Genomic DNA, 21,587 nt, shown 5'->3' on the forward strand with positions numbered 1-21,587 from the left:
TTTATCTAGCCTTACCCCAAATACACATCACAGCATAGCTGGTCCGCTCACTTCATTTTCCCCTCTGAGCGATCTGGGAATTGTAGTGTGTGGCGTCCCTCCTTTTCCTGTTTTAGTATTTCGGAGAGTCTCAGAGGATTAGTGGCCTTTGTTGAAACAAAACTGTTAAGCGTTTTTTTTTGGTGAGGAAGATTGGCCTTGAGCTAACACCTGTTGCCAATCTTCCTCTTTTTGCTTGAGGAGGATTGTCCCTGAGCTAACATCTGTGCCAATCTTCTCTATTTTGTACCTGGCAAGCCGCCACAGTATGGCTTGATGAGCAGTGTGTAGGTCCGCACCCAGATCTGAACCCTCAAACCCTGGGCTGCCCAAGCAGAGCGCATGAACTTAACCACTACACCACCTACCAGCCCCCAACTGTTAAGCTTTTGATTGCTGTGGGGACTTTTCTGTCTTCAGAGTCCAAGGACTAGCTGTCCTCACATGACACACAAACAGAGGACTTGGCAGTAGAAGTGTTTGTGCTGAATTTACTGCTGTCTAACACCACCTGTGATTCTCCCAAGCTTTTTTCATCACTTATTTGTTCCAGACATGAGCCTTTTCCCAGGGGTCAAGACCCAAGCTAAGAGGCAGAGAGTAAGGAGGCAAGTACTTGGAAGAAACTAGCTAAAGCTTTTCAAGAATATGCCCAGTGTTCCACCTCAGCTATACCTGCGTGACTGTGAGCTCTTCAAGGCCAGGACCTGTGTGCCTTCTAGTGACAGGCATATATGTTGCTTAGAAAACTTTTGGCAAGTTAAATTTAACTGGACATGGGATTTGAAATCCCCACTCTGATGAACAGAGTTAATCTTCACAATCAAGCTGAGGAGACAGAGCCAACCCCCGAACGTGAAAGGCTTGTGTGGCTGTTGCAGGACCTGAAGAAAATTTGTGGGCTCTTCTCTTTCTGTAGGGAGATATAGCCTGCTGCCTTCCTTAGGCAGGGCTGAGCTGACATGAGAGGAAGGGCAAGAAACAGCAAAACGGGTTTCAAGCCATATTGTACCTAGCATCCTCCCACCAGGAACCAGGATGTGGCAGGATGAAGATCTGGTCTCCTTCAAACCATGTTCACAGTGGGAAGCCATTAAGTGACCAAATACAGGCACTTCTAATCCTTGAACCAGCATTCAGGGCTTCACTCCTACCTTTCCAAATACCTTCCACTCCTCCCTTTATCTTCAATACATACCCTAAGCCCTTACTAATTTAGAGTAAATAATGATGATAATAATGATAATAATAATAATAGCTACCATTTATTGAGCACCTATTCTACTGTGTGCCAGGCACTGTGCTAGGCACTTTTCGTACAATATCTAATTTAAATCCTCACAACAACCCTGTGAGGTAGGTATTATTATCGTCATTTTACATATGAGGGAATTGAGGCTCAGAGAGATAAATAACTCTCCTATCACACAACCAAAACGTAGTAGAGCTGGGATTCAAACCCAGAACCACCTGACTCCAAATCCCATGCTCCTGTGAACTAGAGTAGAGGCAGAGGAAAAAAGAAGGGCCAAATTCAAGAAAGATTGTTAGAGTGGAATGGATATGATACGCTGACTGGTAAGATGTGGGAAGGAGTTTAAGCCCATAAATGTTTCTAGCTGGTGAGCCTATGTAGTGTGGTGAAGGTAACCAGGATTGGAATTCAGGAGGAACACACTTGGTGGGGAAATGAGTTGAATCCATGTAGACATGTCCCTGGATTGTCCAGTGGGTGATAAAAATACAGATCTAAAGGTTGGAGGGAAGTTGAGGCTGGAGATAATATATTTGGGAATCACCAGCATATCAGTGGCAGTTGAGGATGGATGATACCATTTGGGGAGTAAATAGAGAGGAAAGAGAAGTGGACTGAAGATAGAACACTGGGAGCACCGACACTGAAGGCATGAGCAACAGTGGAGGAATTCTCAAGAGAGTTGGACAACGTAGAGTCAGAGAAGGAAGAGAAGTACAGGAGGCAGCCCTAGTAGTGTCTAGAGGAGGCCATGATCCAGGCCGGCAGCAAACCCAGAGCTTCCAGAAGGCAGGCAAGACTGAGTTAGACTTCCAACACAGCCCTCACTCAACAGAAACCCCAGGAAGTATTTGATAAATGAATGAATGCCAAAATGCCCTACCCTGGTTTGCCCCAAAGCCTGGAGTTTAGGACTTCATCTCACTCTTGACAGCCAGTCCTGAAAATATGAGAGCCTAGGTGAGCCAGGTGAATTTATAGAAGAGGCTTAAAGAGAAAGTCATGTTTTGTTTAAATTGGAGAATAAGGTAAAAAATAAAATTTGGCATTCCGTCTGGAAGTTCCAGAAGTCCCCTTGCCCACCATTGCTCTGGGGTATCATGGTGATTGTGAAAATAGGGAAGGGTGTGGGGTGAAAATAGCCCGTCAGTTGCCGGAGAGTCCCCTGCTGAGCCTGGCCTGAGACCTGGCTTAGGGGCTTTATCCAGGTAGGAGGATGATGGAGACATGTGGGAGGCTTGAGGGCTACAAGGAAGGGAGAGGGATGTCAGGGGACCAGCCCCACGACCTGGGAGAGGACAGGGAGAGAGAGTCCAGCCCTCTGGGCAGGGACCAGCCCTGAGGCTTAAGCAAACTTGCATAGGCACGTGTGTGTGTGTACATGCACGCTTGCACGTGTGTGAAAGACAGAAAGAGAGAGAGATCATATTCTGGAAAGAGGAACAGAGTCTCCCATACATGGGCAAGAGAGCGTGGGGACCTTCACAGAAGCCTAGTGACTCAGCATGTTGAAGTGTGGGTGTGGGGGCTGAATATCCTCCGATATCCCCTGAGGAGCTCCTGAAGCAGGGGTCCTGGTCTCCTCGGAGGCAGGGCCTCCCCTCGCGGGGGGTCACAGAAAGTCAAACAGCCCGAAATTCTTGGCTGCTCCAGGCCCGGGAAAAATAAGGAGAGGAAAAAAGAAAGAAAAGAAATGTTTCAGGCCCAGAGGTGAGATGAGCCTGCTGGTTAGTAGGGTTAGGGGTCTGAAGGAACCAGCACACAGGGCAGGCATAGGGGCGCGGCAGGGTGGGGGGGAGGGGAGAGTAGAGATGCTCTCTGGAAGCCACTAGCAGCTCAGGCAACTTGAGGGGCCTCCTGGGCTTTTGGTAAGGGCTGAGCGCAGGCAGGGATAGCATGGATGGTCACTGGAGGTGACTCCAGCCCTGGGCTGCAGGACTGAGGCAGCAGGTGGGGACACTTAGGAGGAGAGGCAGATGAAGCAAGTATTTTTTTGGTGTCAATATTGTGTGGAAAAGTCAGGAGATTGGCACACATGCTCGAGGGGATGGGATTAATAGAGGGAGGATGTCGCTGAATGAGTGGTGGAAGGGAACTGAGGGGGAGAAGGAGGGGACAAGGGGGTGAGCAGGGCCTCAAGGGCACCGCTGGGTCGACTCCTGAAGTGTGTGCGGGGGAAAGGGAAGTAAGGAGCAGCACCAGCAAGTCGGCTCCCAGGGACACGAAAGACGCTGGGAAGTCCCGCGCAGCGGTTAGTGGGCAGAGGGACAAGCTGGGGCAGGGGGCAGGTTAGGGGCTGCGGTGGCGATCGGTGGGTGCACCCCGCCCTCGCTGCGCCCAGCGAGCAGTTAGCGCGCCTGGATTTAGTTCCGTTTATTTCCCTTCCAGGTACCAGACAAAGTAAAAAAGTCGGACGGACGGAGAGAGGGACGCAGCGGGCCAGGGCGGGGGTGGGCTGGGAGTGGGGGAGGGGCCCTGCTCACATCACATCCACAAAGAACTCACTGGGGTTTCCCATGGCCATGCGGAAGGACTGTCTGCTGGCGGTCAGTTCGGGGGGCACGGAGGCCAGGTCGCGGCCCGGAGGGGCTCCGGGGGGCCCCATGGCTGCAGGCGGTGGGGGCATCATCAGCATGGGGGGCCCGTAGAGAGGGGGCACGCCAGGGGGGCCGTAGCTCGGGTGCGTGTGGTGGCTGCGCAGGCTGCTGGCCAGCGAGTGGTGGCTGCGGTGGCTGTGCTCGCTGGCGGCGGGGCCCGAGCGCTCGCTGGGCGCCCGCTCCCGCGGTCCCCGCAGGCTGCTGCGCGTCGTGTGGTCCGACTCGCTGCCGCTGCCGCCCGACTTCGAGTCCCCGGTCTTCGGGTCCTTCTCCTTCCGCCGGTCGCTGCCACTGCGGTTGGAGCCGCTGCTCCGGCTGCCTGTAGGGAACAGGCAGGGACGGGGTGGGGGACGCTGAGAGCTTGCGGAGGAAGCCCGGGGCTCGCCTGGAGCACCCCGCACGGGCCCCTCCCCTTACCTTCACTGTGCTGGCTGCTGGCGCTGCCCCCGCCATAGCTGTACCCCAGCTCCGGGAAGCCTGGGTGCGGGTTGTAGGGGTGCGGGGGTGGCGGGTACTGGTAAGGGAAAGCCATGGGCCAAGGGGCGGCCCCCGGGTGAGGCAAAGGGGCCAGCGTGTCCTGGTCAGAGGCGCCGCTGGAGCCGTCGTGATCATGGAGGGACAGGTTGGCCATGTCTGTGGGGAGGAGGGGGATTAGGGGAGGGCCGGATGAGCTGGGTCTATCTCGTGCCCCTGCACCCCTAGTTCAGGAGAGAGAGGTCGCCAGCCTAGGTTGGGTGGGGGCCTTTGGGATGACACCAACAGCTGCGGTAGTTTCTCGCCAGAATGGGAGGAGGCACAGGCCAGAGATCTCGCACTCCTTCAGCCCCCTCTGCCGCCCACCAGAGATGGTGGGGAGGGAAACCCTGCAGAGACGGCCCCAGGGAAAACTCTCCTCAGGAAGGCCCTGAGTTACACTGCAGATCCTCAGTGCCAGATCCTGGCATCCAACTGCCACTCCTGTGAAGACCCCCTACCAAGCCTTTGGCAGTTTCTCCTCCTTCTTCAGTGAACTGGAAGAAGGGGCAAAACTCTTTTATTTGGCAGTTTTCTCCACTGTTCACTTAGAGGGTAAGAAGTAGGGGAATGTGCAAGGCTGAAATGCCAGCCAGCCACCAGGTATGGCATACCTGCAATTCATTAGGCACAATACAAAGCACTTCGTCTCATGCAAATGTTACCACAAGCCTATGAAGAAGGTATTAGTCACATGTTTTCCAGATGAGGAAAGTGCAGTCCAGAGAGGTTAAATGACCAGCCCGGGATCAAGCCAAACTGTCGCCAGAGCAGAAGCCGAGCGTCACTTACTTTCTCCTTACCTTTCCAGGTGAGGTCATTAGTAAGGAGTAGGGAGCAGTTTGGGGAAATTTAGGTGAAATTTTGCCCTCCCCCTTCACCTAGGACTGAAAAAATACCCATTAAAAACCAGAATGAACATCAGGCCTTTCAGAGCCTCCCCATATAGAAGGCCCTTGGCCTGGATCCATTTTCTGGTGCTGCTGGGGAGGGTGGGAAGGGCCAAGAAAGAGAGCAACTTAGGTGCCTCCTCTGTGCTCTGCACCCATTCCCAGCCAGGCCTGGTTCTTCACAGCACTTGTCTCACTGTGTTAACATTACTTCTTTCATGACTCTGGCTCCCTCAGTAAACTGTGCAAGGGCAAGGCTGGCCCCACCAATGCTGGAACTACCTGGAACGGAGTATAAAGGACCACTAGAACTGACTACCTGCCTGGGACACCCCTTGCTCACACCCCATCTGTGCCAGGTCCCAGAGCTCTGGGAGACCTGTAATTGCCCTGGGGGACAGCTGCTGGATACAGACTGAGCCCTTTCTTCCAAGCCCTTAAGTGACCCAGCCCAACCTTCCAGGGGAAAAGAGGTCAGGAGAGGGGGCTCTGAGGGGGCTAAGGCAGCCTGTGGAGTTTGCCAGCCAAGCCATCAACCTGTCAAGGCCAGCAGCTAGCACGGGGGGAGAGGGGATAGGAAGCAGGGGCTTGCCTTGGCTTATGCCCAAAGAGCTGGTGACTACTTCAGCCTCCAGGCTGTGATCCCGAGATGAGTGACTGTGTGCTCCTGGGGCTAGCCAGGTCCCCAGCTTTTCCCTTTGAGCCTGCCGTACTCCCAGCTGAGGAGACCTCAGCCAGTGAGAAGGAAAAGGCCTGTTCTGTCAGCATCTCCCTGAGCTGGGCCTCTGGTGGCCTTGGTCCATGGGTACAAGACCCTAGAGGCCTTAGGGAAGGAACAATGTCTCTTGAGCAAAAGCCACAGCTGCCCTGAGAAGCTTTATGTGTCCCTGGAGGTTTGGGGCCAGGGCTGACTTCTAATAATGATAATAACTACATTTGATTGAGTCTGAGAAGCCATTGATTCTAAGATGCACCCCAGTTTCAGAGATATTGAACTGTGAAAAACATGTTCATCTTAGAACCAATTAAATATATGTATAATAGACAACTTTTATAGAGCACTTACTATGGGCAAAACATGATGCTAAAAACATTATATACATTGTCTTATATCGTTCACAAAATAGCTCTATGAGATAAGTTCTATTATTAACTCCATCTTGCAGACGAAGAAACTGAGGCAGTGAGAAGCTGTGTCACTTACTCATGTTCACACGGTAAGGGTGGAGCTAGGATTTGAACTCCGACTGTCTAACTCCAAAACCCTATGCATCTATCACTACTCCGTGGGGCCACACTGGAGCTGCTGAGGGCCAGGGACCCACTCTCCACCAGGGACTTGTGCTCTGCAGAAACAGCCTTTCTAGTCCCTAGAACCTAATCTGAAGCATGTTAAGAGTTAGCTTTTGGACTCCAGCCAGCACCACTGGGCCCAGAGAAGGCTCCCTCAGGCAGAGGTGGCTGCTGGGCGTGGGCTTCAGCTCCCAGCCCTGAGCAATGCTGTCCTGTCTTGAGGACTCCCATTCCCAAGGGTTGTCCAGAGGCTCAGAAGGAGAAGGAGGGTTCTCTGCAGACCTCTCCTGCTTAATAACCCTCATTGGCTTTGCACTGTCTCAGGATCAAGTCCAAACTCCTCAGTTCAGCTTGCAGAGTCCTCTACCACCTGGCCCCGACAGCTTCTCCAACTTTATCCTGTGGCACAGCCCACTCTCAGGGGTCTGAGGAGGCTGTGGACTTGGGGCCTCAGGCCAGCCCCTGGTCCTGCCCTAGTGGAACCTGCTTGGTGCTGGAAGGCTGAGCAGGGGCCAAGAGTAGGAACTCTGTTTGGCCTTGCTGAGACAATGTTTCTGCAGCACCACACACCTAGGGCAGCCCCAGATGGTGTGAAGAACAAGGGCTCTGGAGCCAGAAAGACCTGGACCCAAGGCCTAGCTCCTCTGCTTTTAGCTGTGAGACCAGGGGTGAACTGTTTAACTTCTACAAGTCTCAGTTTCCTCATCTGAAAACAAGGATGTTAATTGGTCTCCCTGAGGGTGGGGAGGAGGTTGTAAGGACTGAGTGAGAGAGTGAGACATTGCTTCAGAAATAACTAGCATGGTGCCAGGCACAAAGCGGGCATTTAGAAAATGCCAGCCCCAAGAAGGGAATGTGGGGCAGGTGAAGAGGCTGGACTGGGCTCTGCTTCCACTACAGAACTCTCAGGACTTGAGCTGGCCCCCAGCTCTGCTGTCCCCTCATCTGGGTTCCCTGGAGTCTACCACATCCCTGGGCGCCTCCCCACTCCCAGCCAGGAGATAGGGCGGGAGGTAGGGGAGGCACGTACTGCCACAGAGGTCGCCGAAGATGTAGTAGCACTGCTCGGAGAAGGTGATCTTGTTGACAGTGTGGCGGATGAAGCCGGCTTTCAGCAGGTTGCTGGCATACTTGCGGGCCTCCCTCCGGTCAGTGAAGCCTTCCACGTTGTGGTACAGCCAGTCCACTACATCCGAGCCTGGGGGCAAGGCCGCCACTTGACTGGGAGGCCTACCTGCCTTGGGCTCATCTGGCCTCACAGAAGTCACAAGGCTGGGGCTGGTTTCAGCTCAAAGGAGTGGCCCATGGGAGTTCTTGGGCCCCTGGCCTACCCTACCTCATCACTCCCCACCCCTGTCCTTCATCCCACCATGGGGCCCTCTCACCGATGAAAGCATTGGGGATGGTAATCTTGAGCCACATGCGGTCACGGACCTCCAGCCCAGATTCAGGGGAGGCCATGGCTTTTACGATGGCAGCCATGTCACTGTGGATGGACAGGTGGAAGTCATCTAGGCCTGGGGGTGAGAGGCAGAATGGTGAGCAGAAAGGGGCCATGGAGTTAGGTAGACAGGAGTTTGCATTCCAGCTCTACCATCTAACAACTATGGATCAATGTTGGGCAAATTACTGACTTCTTGGACACTCAGTTTCCCCTTCCATAAAAACAGGGACTTTAATATCTATTTTACAAGGATGTTTGAAGAGAGAATTAAATAATGTAAATGAAAGTGCTTATGGCACCGTGTATAACGTGTTATGATAATAAAAATGGCAGTCATTTATTGAGTGCTTACTTTATGCCACACACTGTGACTGATGCTTCACGTATATCCTCTCATTAAACCCCAGGAACCTGGTAAAGTACATATCATTAGTCCCATTTTACAAGAGGAAACTGAGGCCTGCTGGGAACTCAATACAGGTTCAGAAGCAAACACTGTTTAGTGAGGGTTGGTGTCCACTGAGGGAAGCTGCAGTGTGAGGTAGCTGGAATGAGCTGAGTCCCCTCTCCAGCCCCCTCTGACGCTCAAGCAAGAGTCTCCAGGTGGGCCTTCATCAGTCTCTCCCACCTGGCCCTGTCTGCTGGGCCCAGGGGACAGGTTTGGACACTCACGCTCTGTGTCAGGGATGGAGCTGGTGATGGAGGAGCTGGTGGAGGTGATGGTGCTCAGGGAGGGGCTCATGCCGTAGGCAGGGAAGGTGCCAGTCATGGCTGCAGTGTGGGAGACCCAGGCCGCAGGGTCAATGGGCCGGATGGGCTCGCCTGCAGGGAGGATGAGGAGTCAGGGGCTGCCCACCCTGCCCACTTCTGGGCCCAACAGGGTAGGTGTGGGGATTCAGGGCAACACAGAAGGAAGGAGAGACAGGGCTCACATATGCCAAGCACCAGCTTTAAGGCTGAGTCACCCGTCCACTTACTCCTGGGCAGTGTGAAGCAACCACGTGGACTTGGGTCCCAGCACTTGGCTACAGTCAGGGTGATGGGCCTGAAAACAAGGGTGTCCCTAGTGAGGGCAGGATATGTGGGCACCAGACCAAGCCCTCCGCCTGACAGCCAGAAATCCTTGCCCCTCCTCTCCGATACTCCATCCCCTCCATACCCCGGTTTGTGCACAATCTCCCGCAGTACCCGGACCGCGTCGTCATTACTCATGTTCTCAAAGTTGATCTCGTTTACCTGGGAAAGAGGACCAGGAGTGGGATAAGCAGTTGTGTTGGAGATGGGGGTAGGGAAGCTGAGCTTGGTGGGTCCGGGGGTCTTCCCCGCATGAAGAAGGGGCCTCTGAATGAGCAGAGTACAGAGGATAGGGACATCTCCCCACTCCCTATCCACACCACCACCCAGAGTGGGCAATGGTACCTGTAACAGCATATCTCCTGGCTCGATGCGTCCATCAGCAGCCACGGCCCCACCCTTCATGATAGAGCCAATGTAGATGCCTCCGTCCCCACGCTCGTTGCTTTGGCCCACAATGGAGATGCCCAAGAAGTTATACTTTTCTACAGGGAGTAAGAATATCTTGAGAGGGGAGCAAGGTTCCTACCCCAATTCTGAGCCCCTTATTAGAAAAAGGTGGAAAGGGATGAGAACTAACATCTATTGACCCTGAAGCAGGCACTATGTTCAGATACTCAAACATGCTTTCATTGCATCCTTGTTGGCTGTGAGGCAGGGACTCTTAGTCCCATTTTACAGAGCAGGCAGTTGAGGTTTAGAGAATGTAAGTAACTTTTCTAAGCCGTTAAGTGGCAAAGCCAGGATTCAAACTCAGATTTAAATTCCAAAGTTGGGGCTCTTTTCACTACATCCAGCTATCTCCTAAAGAGAATAGCTATGGCAGAAACCAGAGAGTAAGACTGCAATGGCTGAAAAATGGGAATGGGGGAGGAATCAGAAATCACTTCCTCCAGGAAGCCTTCCCTGATGCCATTCTTGATTCCACAGCTCTCTGTGCTTCTCTGTCATAGCACTGAGATGATCTGTTTATGTACCAGTTCACATTTATGAAAGTGAGCTCCTTGAGGGCAGGGAACATATCTTGTGCCTCTCCGAACTTCTCAAGTCTGCCCAGTGTCTGGCATATAGTAGGAGCTCAAGAGTGTTGTTTCACCAGACTCACCCATGTTGAGAGTGACCGTGATGATGTTGAGTGACATGGTGGAGTCCGTGATGCTGCTGAAGGACGAGGACTGGAACAGATAGAGGCCCTAAGCAGCAGGTACGGGTGGCAGGAACTCACTGCTTCCACCTAGGTCCTCCTCAGGGTGAGCCCTCAGCTCCAATCCTCCTCCCCAGGTTCTATAAACACTGACCCAAGTAGGGGGATCTAAGGAAGCACAAACCCTGGCCCTGCTGGGGCAGGGCTCAGTCTGCCCCCACTCATCCCAGGCCCCATACCCGCTCAATCCGTGAAACTTTCTGCTTCCGCCGCCGCCGCTTGTGTCTTCTCATCAGGCGTGAGGCGCTGCTCTGCTCTGTGGAGCTGCTGAACCTGTGGGGCCCACAGTCGTTCCCCACCAGGCTGGCCCAGCCCTGCCCCATAAGAGGCACTGCAGGGCCCAGGTCCCCAACACAAAGCCCATATCCTGCCTAGGGACCCAGCATCCTCATGGCTCAGGGCTCCCCAGGGGTCACCTGCCCCATAGTGCCCATGAAACTAAAGCCCCACCTGCTGGTGGAGTCATCTTCATCCGAGTCAAAGAAGCTGGTGGTCTCCAACTCACTGCTCATAAGGGTGGACGAGCTATCATAGCCCCCTGGCTCTCGCCGCCGCTCCCCCTTGGCAGTTCCATTGAGCCGGGCTGCTGCAGGGGGTAGAGGCAGCTGCACTCACGGTGCCCGATGCAGTAGGGAAGGGAGGAGGGAGAGATGGGCCAGGGGCTGCATTGAGGCCAGGCATATCCAGAGCTCAAGAAGTAGGGCAAAGAGGCGGGCAGCTGAGTGGAAACTGTGGGGAGGGCGTGGGGATGGGGAAGGCATCTATTCAGGGAAGACGCACTGTGCTCTGGGCCATCCCTCCGGCGTGGCCGCTCCCTCTGGGCAGACACCAAGGAGTCCGTCTCTGTGTCATTGTCCAGGTTCTCCTGGCTGCCCCCACCAGCATGAGGGCTGCAGGGAAAAGAGGACTTGGTGGGGGAGGGGGCAGGCTGGGGGCTCCCTCCCCCAGCCCTGGGCTGAACTGACACGGCCCTCCCCCATGGGCCCTCCCCACCTTCAGGTCACACTCACTGGAAGGATGGGGGCCGGGAGTCCCCAATGCCTCCTGTGCGCTCCATGGGCGGTGGCAGCTCTGATGGGTTGTCAGCACAGAAGGGAGCTGGCTCTGGGTGCGAGCCCTCAGCTGACACCAGCTGATGGGGAGAAAATGGGTGGGTAGTATGGATCAGGAGCACTAGGGAGAAGGAGGAGAGCTGGCTTCTGGTAGAGCATGAAGGCTTGGGGAGAACAAAGTAGGGGACACCGAGGGAGATGGGACTGTGCAAGGGCAGCTGAGATGAGGTATGGACCCACTGCTGGGTTGATGGGGAGGCTGGGAGGCATGGGCTGATGAAGTGGGATGGGGGCCGAGAACAAGGGTCAGTGGTCCAAGGCAGAGGTCGGCAGGTGACAGAAGGGAACCTGAGGCAGAGTGCCTCAAAGGGCATAGGAGACAATTTTATCTTCAGCGTGTGGCTTTGTGTCTGCCTTTTCCCCCTTCCCACCACTCCACCACTTTTTACCAAGGCTACAGAATCTGGGGTAAGAAGCAGTAGAGTCAGAAAACTCAAGGAAGATTCAGACATTGAAGCATAAAACCACCAGCTACAATCTCAGTGATGCCTTTCCTCCGTCCAGCCTACTGCAGGAATGCAGGTGGAGGGAGGGCCGAGGAGGGCTCCTTACCCAGGACACCACCCGGCCATTGAAGCAGGGCAGCTTGGCATTGTCATCCGAGATCTCTTCCTTCACCACTCTGCAGGGAAAGGGGGGTGTCAGAGTAAGCCTTCTGGGGTGGAAATGGAGGTGTCCTCAGAATCCCAATTCTCAGGGGCTCTTCCACCCTAAACTGGCAAACCACCAGCACAAGCCTGTTCAAATGCGAGCAGGTAGGGGTGAGCCAGGGATAGCTCTTTAGCACCACCAGGCTAGAGACCAGCCCTGCCTACATCAGCTGCTTTCCTGGGCATCCTCTCAGTCATCAGGTGATTGCAAATTACACCTGAGAGAACAGTGTCCCCCACGAGTGCAGCCACTCTCTAGAATCTCGAGAGTGCATTACCCAGCCCCAGCATGGCTCTCCTAGGCTAGACTTTTTCTTTCCCTCTGACCCCAAACTAGGAAGAAGCACACCCTTATTACTGTCTTTCCCTTCTCAATTGAGAATCCTGAGATTCCTCTGGGAGGTGTGGATGAAGAATTTAAGGAAATTAGGAAAGAGAAGGGAAGAAGGTATTGACTGAACATCCTACACTGCAAGTAGGATCATAGTAACAATTGCTCTCCTTTATTGAGCGTGAACTATGGACCAAGCAGGAAGCTAAGCACTTTACTTGTATAATTTCATTTAATACTCATAGCAATGCTATAAGACAGGTACAGATGGAGAAATTAAGGCTCATTAGGTTCAGAAATTCACCTATAGTCACACCACTAATAAGTGAAGAGCCGGAATTTGAATCCTGGTCAGCCTGTCTTCAAAGCCTTTATTCTTACCTATCATGCCATCTTATCTCCCTATAGTTATAATATATAATCTTCACATCAGCCTAATTGTGTAGATAATATGACCCTCATTTTATGAATAAGGAAACAGTAACTTGTCCAAGGTCACAGAGCTAGAAGATGTCAGCTGGAATTCAACCCTAGGCTCGTCTGATTCCAAAACCCATCCTCTTTCCACAGCCTTTCACAGATGACAGAGGGGATGCGGTCTGTGTGGAGGGTGGGGGTGGGGAGACAGTGATGTGGGCATGGGGGGTAGGATGTGGTCACAGGCATGTAGTTTGGCCTGAGGTATGCAGTGAGGCAAGAAGTCAGACAATGACTACAGTTTGGGGCCAGGGAAGGGAATGGAAAAGTTTGGGGAACCCAGACTCCATCAAACACCCCAGGAGTACAGAGCTGGAAAGACAGGATTAGGGGCAGAGGAAGACACATGAGCAGAGCAGGAAGATAGCAGGGAAGGCGGCTGGGAAGCCCAGTCCTCCCTTGTTCTTGGAGCAGCTTCTGCCCAGAGCCCGGAACGTGCTTGGCTCCTTGTGATGTTCACATTCTTGGACTCACAGCCAAGTTCGAAGGCCGAGCCTGCCCTCCTCCCTCCCATCAAGCTCTGGCTCCTCCACCATTTCCAACCCCACAGCGACCCCAAGAAAGCAGCTCAAATCATCCTGCTCAGGCCACCATGGCAGAAAGCCTGGAGACAGAACAGGCTGGAAAGGAGGGACAGAGACGTAGCTCGGACCCACCAGCCAGTCTGTTCACAGGGCACACCTAGCTTGCAGCCCCCTCTGGGAACAGGGTTTTGTGGACCACACGGCAGGAGCTATGACCTGCTTTGGAGAGGGTCTCTCTGTGGTGGGAAACTGCTGCCGAGGCCCCACTCCCCATCCCCCAGCGGCCCCAACACACAGCTCCACACTACAGATGTTTCCTTTCTTTCTGGGGGTCACTGACGGGTCGCCAAGGCTCTGCTGACTCACAAGGATCAGCTGATCCTCAGCAGCCTTGGGGGACCTCAGACAGGCCTTTCCCTCCCACTGTGGAGCTGAGTGGCTCAGGGTTCCATAGCTCTCACACACTCACACCCCAAGTGGAGTCGGACAAATCTGGGTTCAATCCAATACTGCCACTTATTAGCCCTCCTGTCTTAGAGAAGTTTCTTTTTTTTTTTTTTTTAAAGATTTTATTTATTTTATTTTTCCCCCCAAAGCCCCAGTGGATAGTTGTGTGTCGTAGCTGCACATCCTTCTAGTTGCTGTATGTGGGACTCGGCCTCAGGATGAACGGAGAAGTGGTGCCTCGATGCGCACCCGGGATCCGAACCCGGGCCACCAGCATCGCAGCGCGCGCACTTAACCACCAAGCCACAGGGCCGGCCCTTAGAGAAGTTTCTTAACTATTCCAAGCCTTTGTCTCTCATCCTGGTAAATGGGATTTGTAAATGGCTAGCATGGTCCAGTCATACAATAAAAATAGTTACTAACTTTGTCAAATTTTAGCGGGATCCATACTCTGTCTAATGAGGTGTAAGTTTCTAAGGGCAGCGACCAAACAAATCTGCTCGTCGTTCATCATTCATTCAATTAAAAGGCCTTTGCTGAGAGCCCAGTGGCTTTTAAGTCCTGTGCTTGCGATGCTATGGACCTCAAGAAGCATCAGACCTGGAGCCTGCCTTATCCTCGGGGGTTACGGTCCAATGGACAGTTCACTAAGTATAACACAAGCAGGAAGTGGTCAGAGCCGTAAGAGCAGCAGACGTGTTCCCTCGACAGACATCTGCTGATTACTTAGGTGTCAGGTCCTGGCTAGGAGCCAGGTAGGTGTTAGGATAAACAGAATAAAGTGTGGTAACTTTAAAAGCTCAACCCAGAGGACAGGAGAATTTGGACCAGACAAGAGAAGAGAAGAAGAGTGCTCCAGGTAGGAGGCCTGAGACAGGTATGACACGGGGCAGGGAGCAACACAGTGAGTGGCCCAAAGTCCCATGTTGCTCCCTCCCACAGCTCAAGGACACGCCAGCAGTGGGTACCTTGTTCTTCCCCCCACCATCTCCTCAGTGCTGAAAATGTTTATTCTTCTTCCATTTCTCAAATGACTTAAGAAGGCTGTGCCTACCCTGAGCTTGACAAATACTTCTGGAGACCAGATGGGAGTTGGGGAGTCCTTGGGCCTTACAAACCAGAACCTCAGAGGGTGAGCCTGGAGAGACTGAATGAAAGCAGCCTTCCTCCTCTGACCTACTTTCCCATCTGTCAGCAGGGGTCCCTGACCTCTGCCCTGACCCTCCTCTCATGGGGCTAGGATAAGTGGCAGCCCTATCACCTCTACAGTTTGCCAAGGCTCAGCATCTCCCTCAGAGAGGATGTATCTGTTAAATGGTGATAATAATAATACTTACAACTGTGTGATTAAGGCCCTACACTGTGGAGGCAGATTCCTGATGTTGAATCAAGTTCTGCTACTTACTAGCTGTGTGACCTTGGGTAAGTTACTTAAGTTTTCTGTGCTCTAGTCGCCTCATCTATAAACTGGAGATATTACACCTATTTCACAGGGCTGTTAAAAGGATTGAATGAGTAAAGATTTGAAAAGCATTTAGATCAGTGCCTGCACACTGTAAGCACATAGAAAGAGTTTGTTAAGTAAGTGAGATATAGATATATACATGCTCCTCAGCTATTACTCCTCTGTGACAAGACAGCCCTACCAGCTCTCCTGCTCATTAATCTTTCTGGGGATAAAAACAAAATCAACTTCCTCCACTTCATTTTTAGCATTGTTCTCAACCCTGTTAAATTGGCTCTAATTTTTTGGTTTCCTCTAATATTTTGCAAAGGATGGTTCAAGTACCACTGAGGTATGCAAGATGGCTTCGCATGTACCTGAATGAACGTTTAATTCAATAGTTAAGTATTTATTTTTCACATATTTTAGATAAAAAATCGGACCTGTGATTTCATATTATTGATTGGGTCAAGCTAAGAAAGAGTGAGTGGACTGACAGTGGATTTAAAGAACAATATTAAGTCAGCAGTGAGTGGATGTAATGGGGGCCCTCCTAGGACTGCAGTTAGGCCTGGCTTGACAGCAGCCTGGGGAGAGTGGGAGGCAGCCCAGAGAGGTCTAGGCTCAGGAGGTGGGGTAGGCCCAGTGGGCTCAGGGATGAGTGGGGCTCAGGGATGAGAGGCGGTTGGAGACACAGACCTATCCTAGTCCCTCAAGGCATCTGGCCCCAGGGTGGCCCCCTACTACAGTAGACTCTAGCTGATTTCCCCCTATCTCATACCCTGAGGCAGTATCTTGGTCTCTTCTGACTCTATTCTCTTACCAGGCCAAGGCATCTGCCCCCTCACTCCCACCCCCAGCAGATCGATCCCTCTTCAGAATCTTCCAATCAGGGGTGTCCTTCTCTGGACTGAAGCGAGATAATCATTACTACACCAGGAGTACCCCACCCCAGGGCAGGAACAACAACAACAGAAACAGGAGTTAGAAGCTGCACAGCACTTCCCACTATATAAAGCACTTATGATCTCATGGGCTCATGGAACTCTGAGTTCCAGGGGGAAAGGTGACAGCAAAACATGCCAGGCAAAAGAGAGAGAAGGTGCTTGCTTTGCTTCCCAGGGCAGGAGGGCCGGGGTCCTGGGAGAGAAGCCACACTGATGAACACTGGGGAGAAGAATGTCCCCCCTCACTCAGCTCTGGGGCCTCAGCTCCCAAGAGCAGTGCAGGCCTCAAGCTAGGGCTGGAGCAGCAGCTTTTAGGCCTGGAGGGCCCAGGAGGGCCTTCCCCACAGGCCTCCAGGCCCAGTGCCCAGTTAGTGTGGGGCAGACTAGTGTGGGGGCCTCCCCCTCCCCCAGTCTCCTGGGAGTTGGGGGGGTGGTGAGGGGATTGGCCAGGCTCCCCCTCCTAGGCCAGCTGCTACAGAACCTTCCGGCTCCAACATTCCATCCCCTCTTAAAGGGGAAGTCGCTGCTTCCAAACTCCGCCTGTCCAAAGCCCTGCAGCTGGGTGGAGAAGACCCCGCCAGGGAGGAGAAGATGAAGAACACTAAGAGACTCTTCCTGGCCCTCCCATCCAGGCTCTGAGGCCCTTTCCAAGGTCTCCTCCTCGGCCACCATCTGGAGGAAAAAGGCCCCAATTCGGAGGGAAAATCAGCACCTGGGCTAGTGAGGACTCCTCCCAGGGGCCAGCGCTCTGCTCCCTTGATAACATCCTGAACACCCCAAGAGAGAGAGGGGAGACAGCTAAATAAACATCAGGTCTGCAGGCCTTAGCTTACAGCCTGGCGCATAAGCACCCTCCATCTCACCCCCTTCTCCAGTTCAAAGTCCTGCACCATAGCCCTTAGATGCATGATACTCCAAATATGGCTCTGAGTTGTGGAGCCGAAAAGATGGAGCAGGCGAAGGCCGAGTGCCCAACACCCCAAGTCTATGCTACAAAGGTGGCTCCCTTGGCAGGAGGAGGGTTGGGGATTCTGGCTCTGGAACTGGGTGGAGGGGGGGTGTGTCTGTCTATGTGGGCCGCTGGTCTCTGAGGAGGTGAGGGGACTTGACTGGGCTGAAATTCTGATTGCTTTGGGGGAGTTGAACGTCCCCCTAAACTAGGGAGACCAAGGTCCCCCGAAAGAGGGGAAACGAGAGTCCCTCGAGGGGCTGAACTCCAGCCTCTGAAAAAGCCAAGGGGGCCCAAATAGCCGGGTCGCCCCTTAGAATCCAGAGCAGGGCTAGGAGCCACTGTAGCAAAGGGGAGTCCAAACTGGCCGAGTGGCTCCCAGAAGCCGGAGGGGCTGGGGTCCCCCAGAGGCGAGGCGGGGGCCATCCTCACCCGAAATCGTCGTCCATAGACTTGAAGAAGAACTTATAGCTGGGTCGCTGCAGAACGCCCTTAAAGTCCGCCAAGGTGACGCGCTCGGCGGGCAGGGGCAGCTTCACCAGGTACGGCGTCTCCTGCCCGTCCAGGTGGTAGATGATCTTGGTCTCGCCCATGGCTCCGGCCTCGGGCCCGGCGGCCCGCGCGCGGCCTGCTTGGGCGGCCGGGCCGGGCCTCTCGGGCGGCGGCGGCGGCGCTCGGCGCGGCCCAGCGGCTCAGCCCAGTCGGCGGCCGGCCGCGGCGCCAGCTCCCTTGTTCTTCGGCCGCTCCCGGGTCCCAGCGCCGCCTGCCACCGCCGCGGCCGCCGCTTCCGCTCCCCACTCTTCGGCTCGGCTGGCGACGGCGACTCTTCCGGTGGCCGCGGCCCTCTCGGCTCTGGGCTGCAGCCGGGCCCGCTCCCCTCCCCTGGCCCCGGCGCGGCCCCGCCCCGGCGCGGCCCCGCCCCCGCCGCCGCCAGCCGCGCTGGCCTCGCGGCAGATGTCCTGGCCCCGGGCCTGGCCCCGCGGACACCCCGCCCACCGGCCGGGCGGCGCGCTCCTGCTCCTGCGCTCCGGTCCCAGGCGCTCGGGGAGCGTCGCGACGGTCACCTAGGCCCCCAGAGATGGAAGGGCAGATCTCACTAGGATGGCCGCCTTCCTGGACTCTTCAAGGACCTTGCTCTGGACCCGAGGGGGATCTTGGCTGCTCCTCTGGAGCGGGGAGGGGTGAAATGCAGGGGTCCCTTTGGTCCCCAGAGATGGGAGGGGGAGCGCGGTTCTGATCATGTATAGCTGGAAGAAAGTGACCTCGACATGGCCATTTAGGGTCTGTTGAGAAGCACAACTGCTCTCATTGAGTCTCCAAACTGAGCTCCTTGAGGACAGAACAGGATCGAGTTCTAATTCCTTCTTAAAACCTCAGTACCTGGGTGCAAAGTAGTGGTTTAATAAGTGGATTGAATCCAGAATGAGTACAATAATGAAAATGCTCTCAAACGGAGAACTAGGTATAAGCAGTTCCTAATAGACCTCCTCACTCCTTAGCTTTTAATTCATTTAATAAATATTGAGTGCCTACTATGTGCAAGGCAAACTGTATAAGATACAGCAAAAACAAGACAGGCTGCCCTCAGGACCTTCGCTCATCTGCAAGGAGGCACAAGCTTGTATTTAAATAACTTTAGAGTGACAAATGCTATGAAAAAGATAAAATGGAGTGATGTGATAATAACCGGAAAGAGGATTACGGGTGGTCAGAGAAGGCCTCTTCCATTTGAGCGAAGACCTAGAATTAATGAAGAAGCAGCTATAAGAAGGTCTGGTCTGGAGCAGGCAGACCAGAGTCTGCATTCCAGGCAGAGGGCACAGCCAAATTCAAAGGCTTAAGGCAGGAATAAACTCGCCAAATTTGAGGAACAAGAAGCAGGCCATTGTGACTATAGGGATAGTGGTAGATGAGGCTGAAAAGGTAGATTGGAACCAGATCACAAAGGTCCTTTTAGGCCACAGTAACAGGTGTGGGCTCCTCCCACTCCATTTTGTACACTGTGGCCAAATTAGCATTTCAAGAGTAAGTACAGTCATGTGCAGCATAATGAGGTTTTGGTCAACAATGGACCGAATATACATAAGATTAGTACCATATAGCCTAGGTGTGTAGTGCGCTATACCATCTAGGTTTGTGTAAGCACATGCTATGATGTTCACTATGAAATCGCCTAACAACGCATTTCTCAGAATGTGTCCCTGTCATTAAGCGACGCATGACTGTACCTCTTTCAGACACCTCTTTTGCTCAGAACTCTCCACATTCCCCAATGCCTTCCAAATATTCTTAGCATGATATTCAAAGCCTTCCATAATCTAACCTTTTCCTACCTTTAAAGCCTGTTTCATTATGTCCTGGCTAAATTTTTTACTTCAGCAAATCAACCTATTTGTTAGCCCCTGCACACACCTTGTATATTTTCATTTCATACCCTTCTCTTTTTTTTTTTTTTTAATTTAATTTTATTTATTTTATTTTTTGCCCCCAAAGCCCCAGTAGATAGTTGTATGTCATAGCTGCACACCCTTCATAGTTGCTGTATGTGGGACTCGGCCTCAGGATGGACAGAGAAGTGGTGCCTCGATGCGCACCCGGGATCCGAACCCGGGCCACCAGCATCGCAGTGCACGCACTTAACCACCAAGCCACAGGGCCGGCCCAATATACCCTTCTCTTTACTTTAAATTTTATTAAAGTAATATGTGTGGCCGGCCCCCATTTCCTTTTATTTTTAAATGATTTCATCTCTTTGCAAGATTTTGTTAACATTATTTCCAACCTTTCTCCTATCCAATTGGATAGGTAAAATATTCCCGATTGAAAATTCAAGTACATAAGGATGGATGTACAGTCTCTTTCCTATTTGGTTCTGTAGTCCTCAAGCTCTCAAAAGGAAATAATTCATTTACTTATTTTTAATTTCTAAGAACTCTTTTGTTCTCCAATTGTTCCTTTTTATAGTTCTTTCTTCACAGACACAATATCTTTCCTCTTTGAGTTTTGAGAATACTAATTATAGCTTTCCCCTCCTGAAGTTTTCAAAAAGCTCCCTACTTTGTCACTGTTTCCTTGGTTTCAATTTTCTGTGTTTTGGTCTCTGCCTTTCACGCTGGAAGTTTCCTCAAATGTTTGATGGCCCTAAGCAGTCTATTCACGTTTAAGAGTGAGATACTAAAAAGCTGATTGGGAGCTCTGTCCATGCATACGGCTTATTAACTAACACGCTTCACTGTAGGGTGATCCAGTGGGGGAAAGATGACTTCTCCCCAAATAAATAAAAAATGTTAAGTATTTGCAGGTCCTTTTTCTGCAGTTGTTCAGTTTGTTTTCGCCTGGGAATATAAGTCGGTGTATGCTGATATTCAGAGCCTTACCACTCATATACTATCACTTAATCCCTCATTTTCAATCTAGCCCCTCACCCGCATCTCTACCATGTCTGCTGTTGAGTCCAGAGGCTCTAATAGTTTACGTATTCCCTGAGGTTCTGAAATTTCATGGGGCTATTTCATTCATTATGCTGGGTGCTCATGGGCTCTGTCAGTCTGGAAACTCATGACCTATGGGTTTAGGAAACCTTTGTAAATATTTCTTTGATAATTTCCTCCCCATCGTTTCTCCAAAGACTCAATCTCCCATTTCTTGCAGGAGAGAAGTTGCGGTAATCACCTGGCTGGATCAGATGAGGGGGACCTGGGGGGCTTTTTCTTAAACAGATCTTTTTCGGATTTCCTTCCACCTCACCTCTAGCTCTCAGCCCCAATCCTTACCCCCTCTGCTGAGCCTTTTCTGGGTCCAGAAGGGCACACTGGTTTGCTTCTTGTTAATAACCACCTCAGCAGGTAAAACCCATCTCATTCTGCTCTGCCAGGTCAACTTTCACTCTTCCATTTATTTTTCATTTTCCAAAATGTTGATGTCTCTCATTCATTGTCATCACTTCCTGTTTTCCTTATCATTGAATCATGTGCCTTTTTTGAAGTCCTTTACTGGCATTTGAACGGGTTTTGGAGGGAGTAAAAAGCCCATGTCTTTAATTTGCACATTTAAGTAGAAATCCTTGGCTTTGCTTTTGCCATTCTACCTTTTCTGTTTTTTAGGCCACTCAAGCATCACAATCCTGTAAGCCTTCCCTAATCACCCCAACTGGAAGGACCCTCTTCCTCCTAAAAAGTTCTATAGGCCACTTCTGATCTCTGCCACCCATTAGGTACAAATCAGAGGTGCCCTATAATTATTTGTATTTAACTGCCCCTATTAGGTCCATGCCATAAACAGAAACTGAGATTTATTGAATAAGAAAAGTAAATTAAGTCAAACCCCGGCCAGCCTGTCTTTTCTTCTTTAGAAATACTCAGTAATGCCCCTTCAAACCCCTGAGTACAGTTCAGTAT

At 52.3% G+C, this 21,587-nt stretch overlaps 1 protein-coding gene across 3 annotated transcripts; it reads right to left on the reverse strand.

Annotated features, from left to right (window-relative positions):
* Positions 1-1,284: 1,284 nt before the first annotated feature.
* Positions 1,285-18,017, reverse strand: DVL3 (dishevelled segment polarity protein 3). 3 transcript variants are annotated; one of them, XM_087439924.1, is made up of 16 exons: positions 17,623-18,017; positions 11,974-12,043; positions 11,320-11,441; positions 11,090-11,199; positions 10,760-10,892; positions 10,489-10,582; positions 10,211-10,280; positions 9,451-9,590; positions 9,191-9,267; positions 9,009-9,076; positions 8,704-8,853; positions 7,973-8,104; positions 7,618-7,785; positions 4,309-4,524; positions 3,800-4,210; positions 1,285-2,938 (listed from the first exon to the last, which is right to left on the reverse strand). In XM_087439924.1, exons 1-16 carry the CDS (start codon positions 17,781-17,783, stop codon positions 2,907-2,909), a joined length of 2,154 nt encoding a protein of 717 aa, XP_087296050.1. In that variant the 5' UTR covers positions 17,784-18,017; the 3' UTR covers positions 1,285-2,906. The 3 variants fall into 3 exon arrangements, with proteins under 3 accessions (XP_087296050.1, XP_087296049.1, XP_087296051.1); XM_087439923.1 differs by having other exon boundaries at positions 10,760-10,895; XM_087439925.1 differs by having other exon boundaries at positions 1,285-4,210.
* Positions 18,018-21,587: the final 3,570 nt, after the last annotated feature.

The sequence above is a fragment of the Ceratotherium simum genome, chromosome 15, assembly GCF_057802395.1.
Source record: "Ceratotherium simum simum isolate JZ-2026a chromosome 15, ASM5780239v1, whole genome shotgun sequence".
NCBI classification, from domain to species: domain Eukaryota; kingdom Metazoa; phylum Chordata; class Mammalia; order Perissodactyla; family Rhinocerotidae; genus Ceratotherium; species Ceratotherium simum.

What these genes read in the sequence shown, in the direction of transcription:
- DVL3 (XM_087439923.1), bottom strand. Translation starts at nt 17,783, where the DNA reads ATGGGCGAGACCAAGATCATCTACCACCTGGACGGGCAGGAGACGCCG. An exon ending in ATGGCCGGGTGGTGTCCTGG is followed by an intron (nt 11,442 to 11,973) that starts GTAAGGAGCCCT and finishes TCTCCCCATCAG; the next exon opens with CTGGTGTCAGCTGAGGGCTC. An exon ending in TCCCGGCCCCCATCCTTCCA is followed by an intron (nt 11,200 to 11,319) that starts GTGAGTGTGACC and finishes TTTTCCCTGCAG; the next exon opens with CCCTCATGCTGGTGGGGGCA.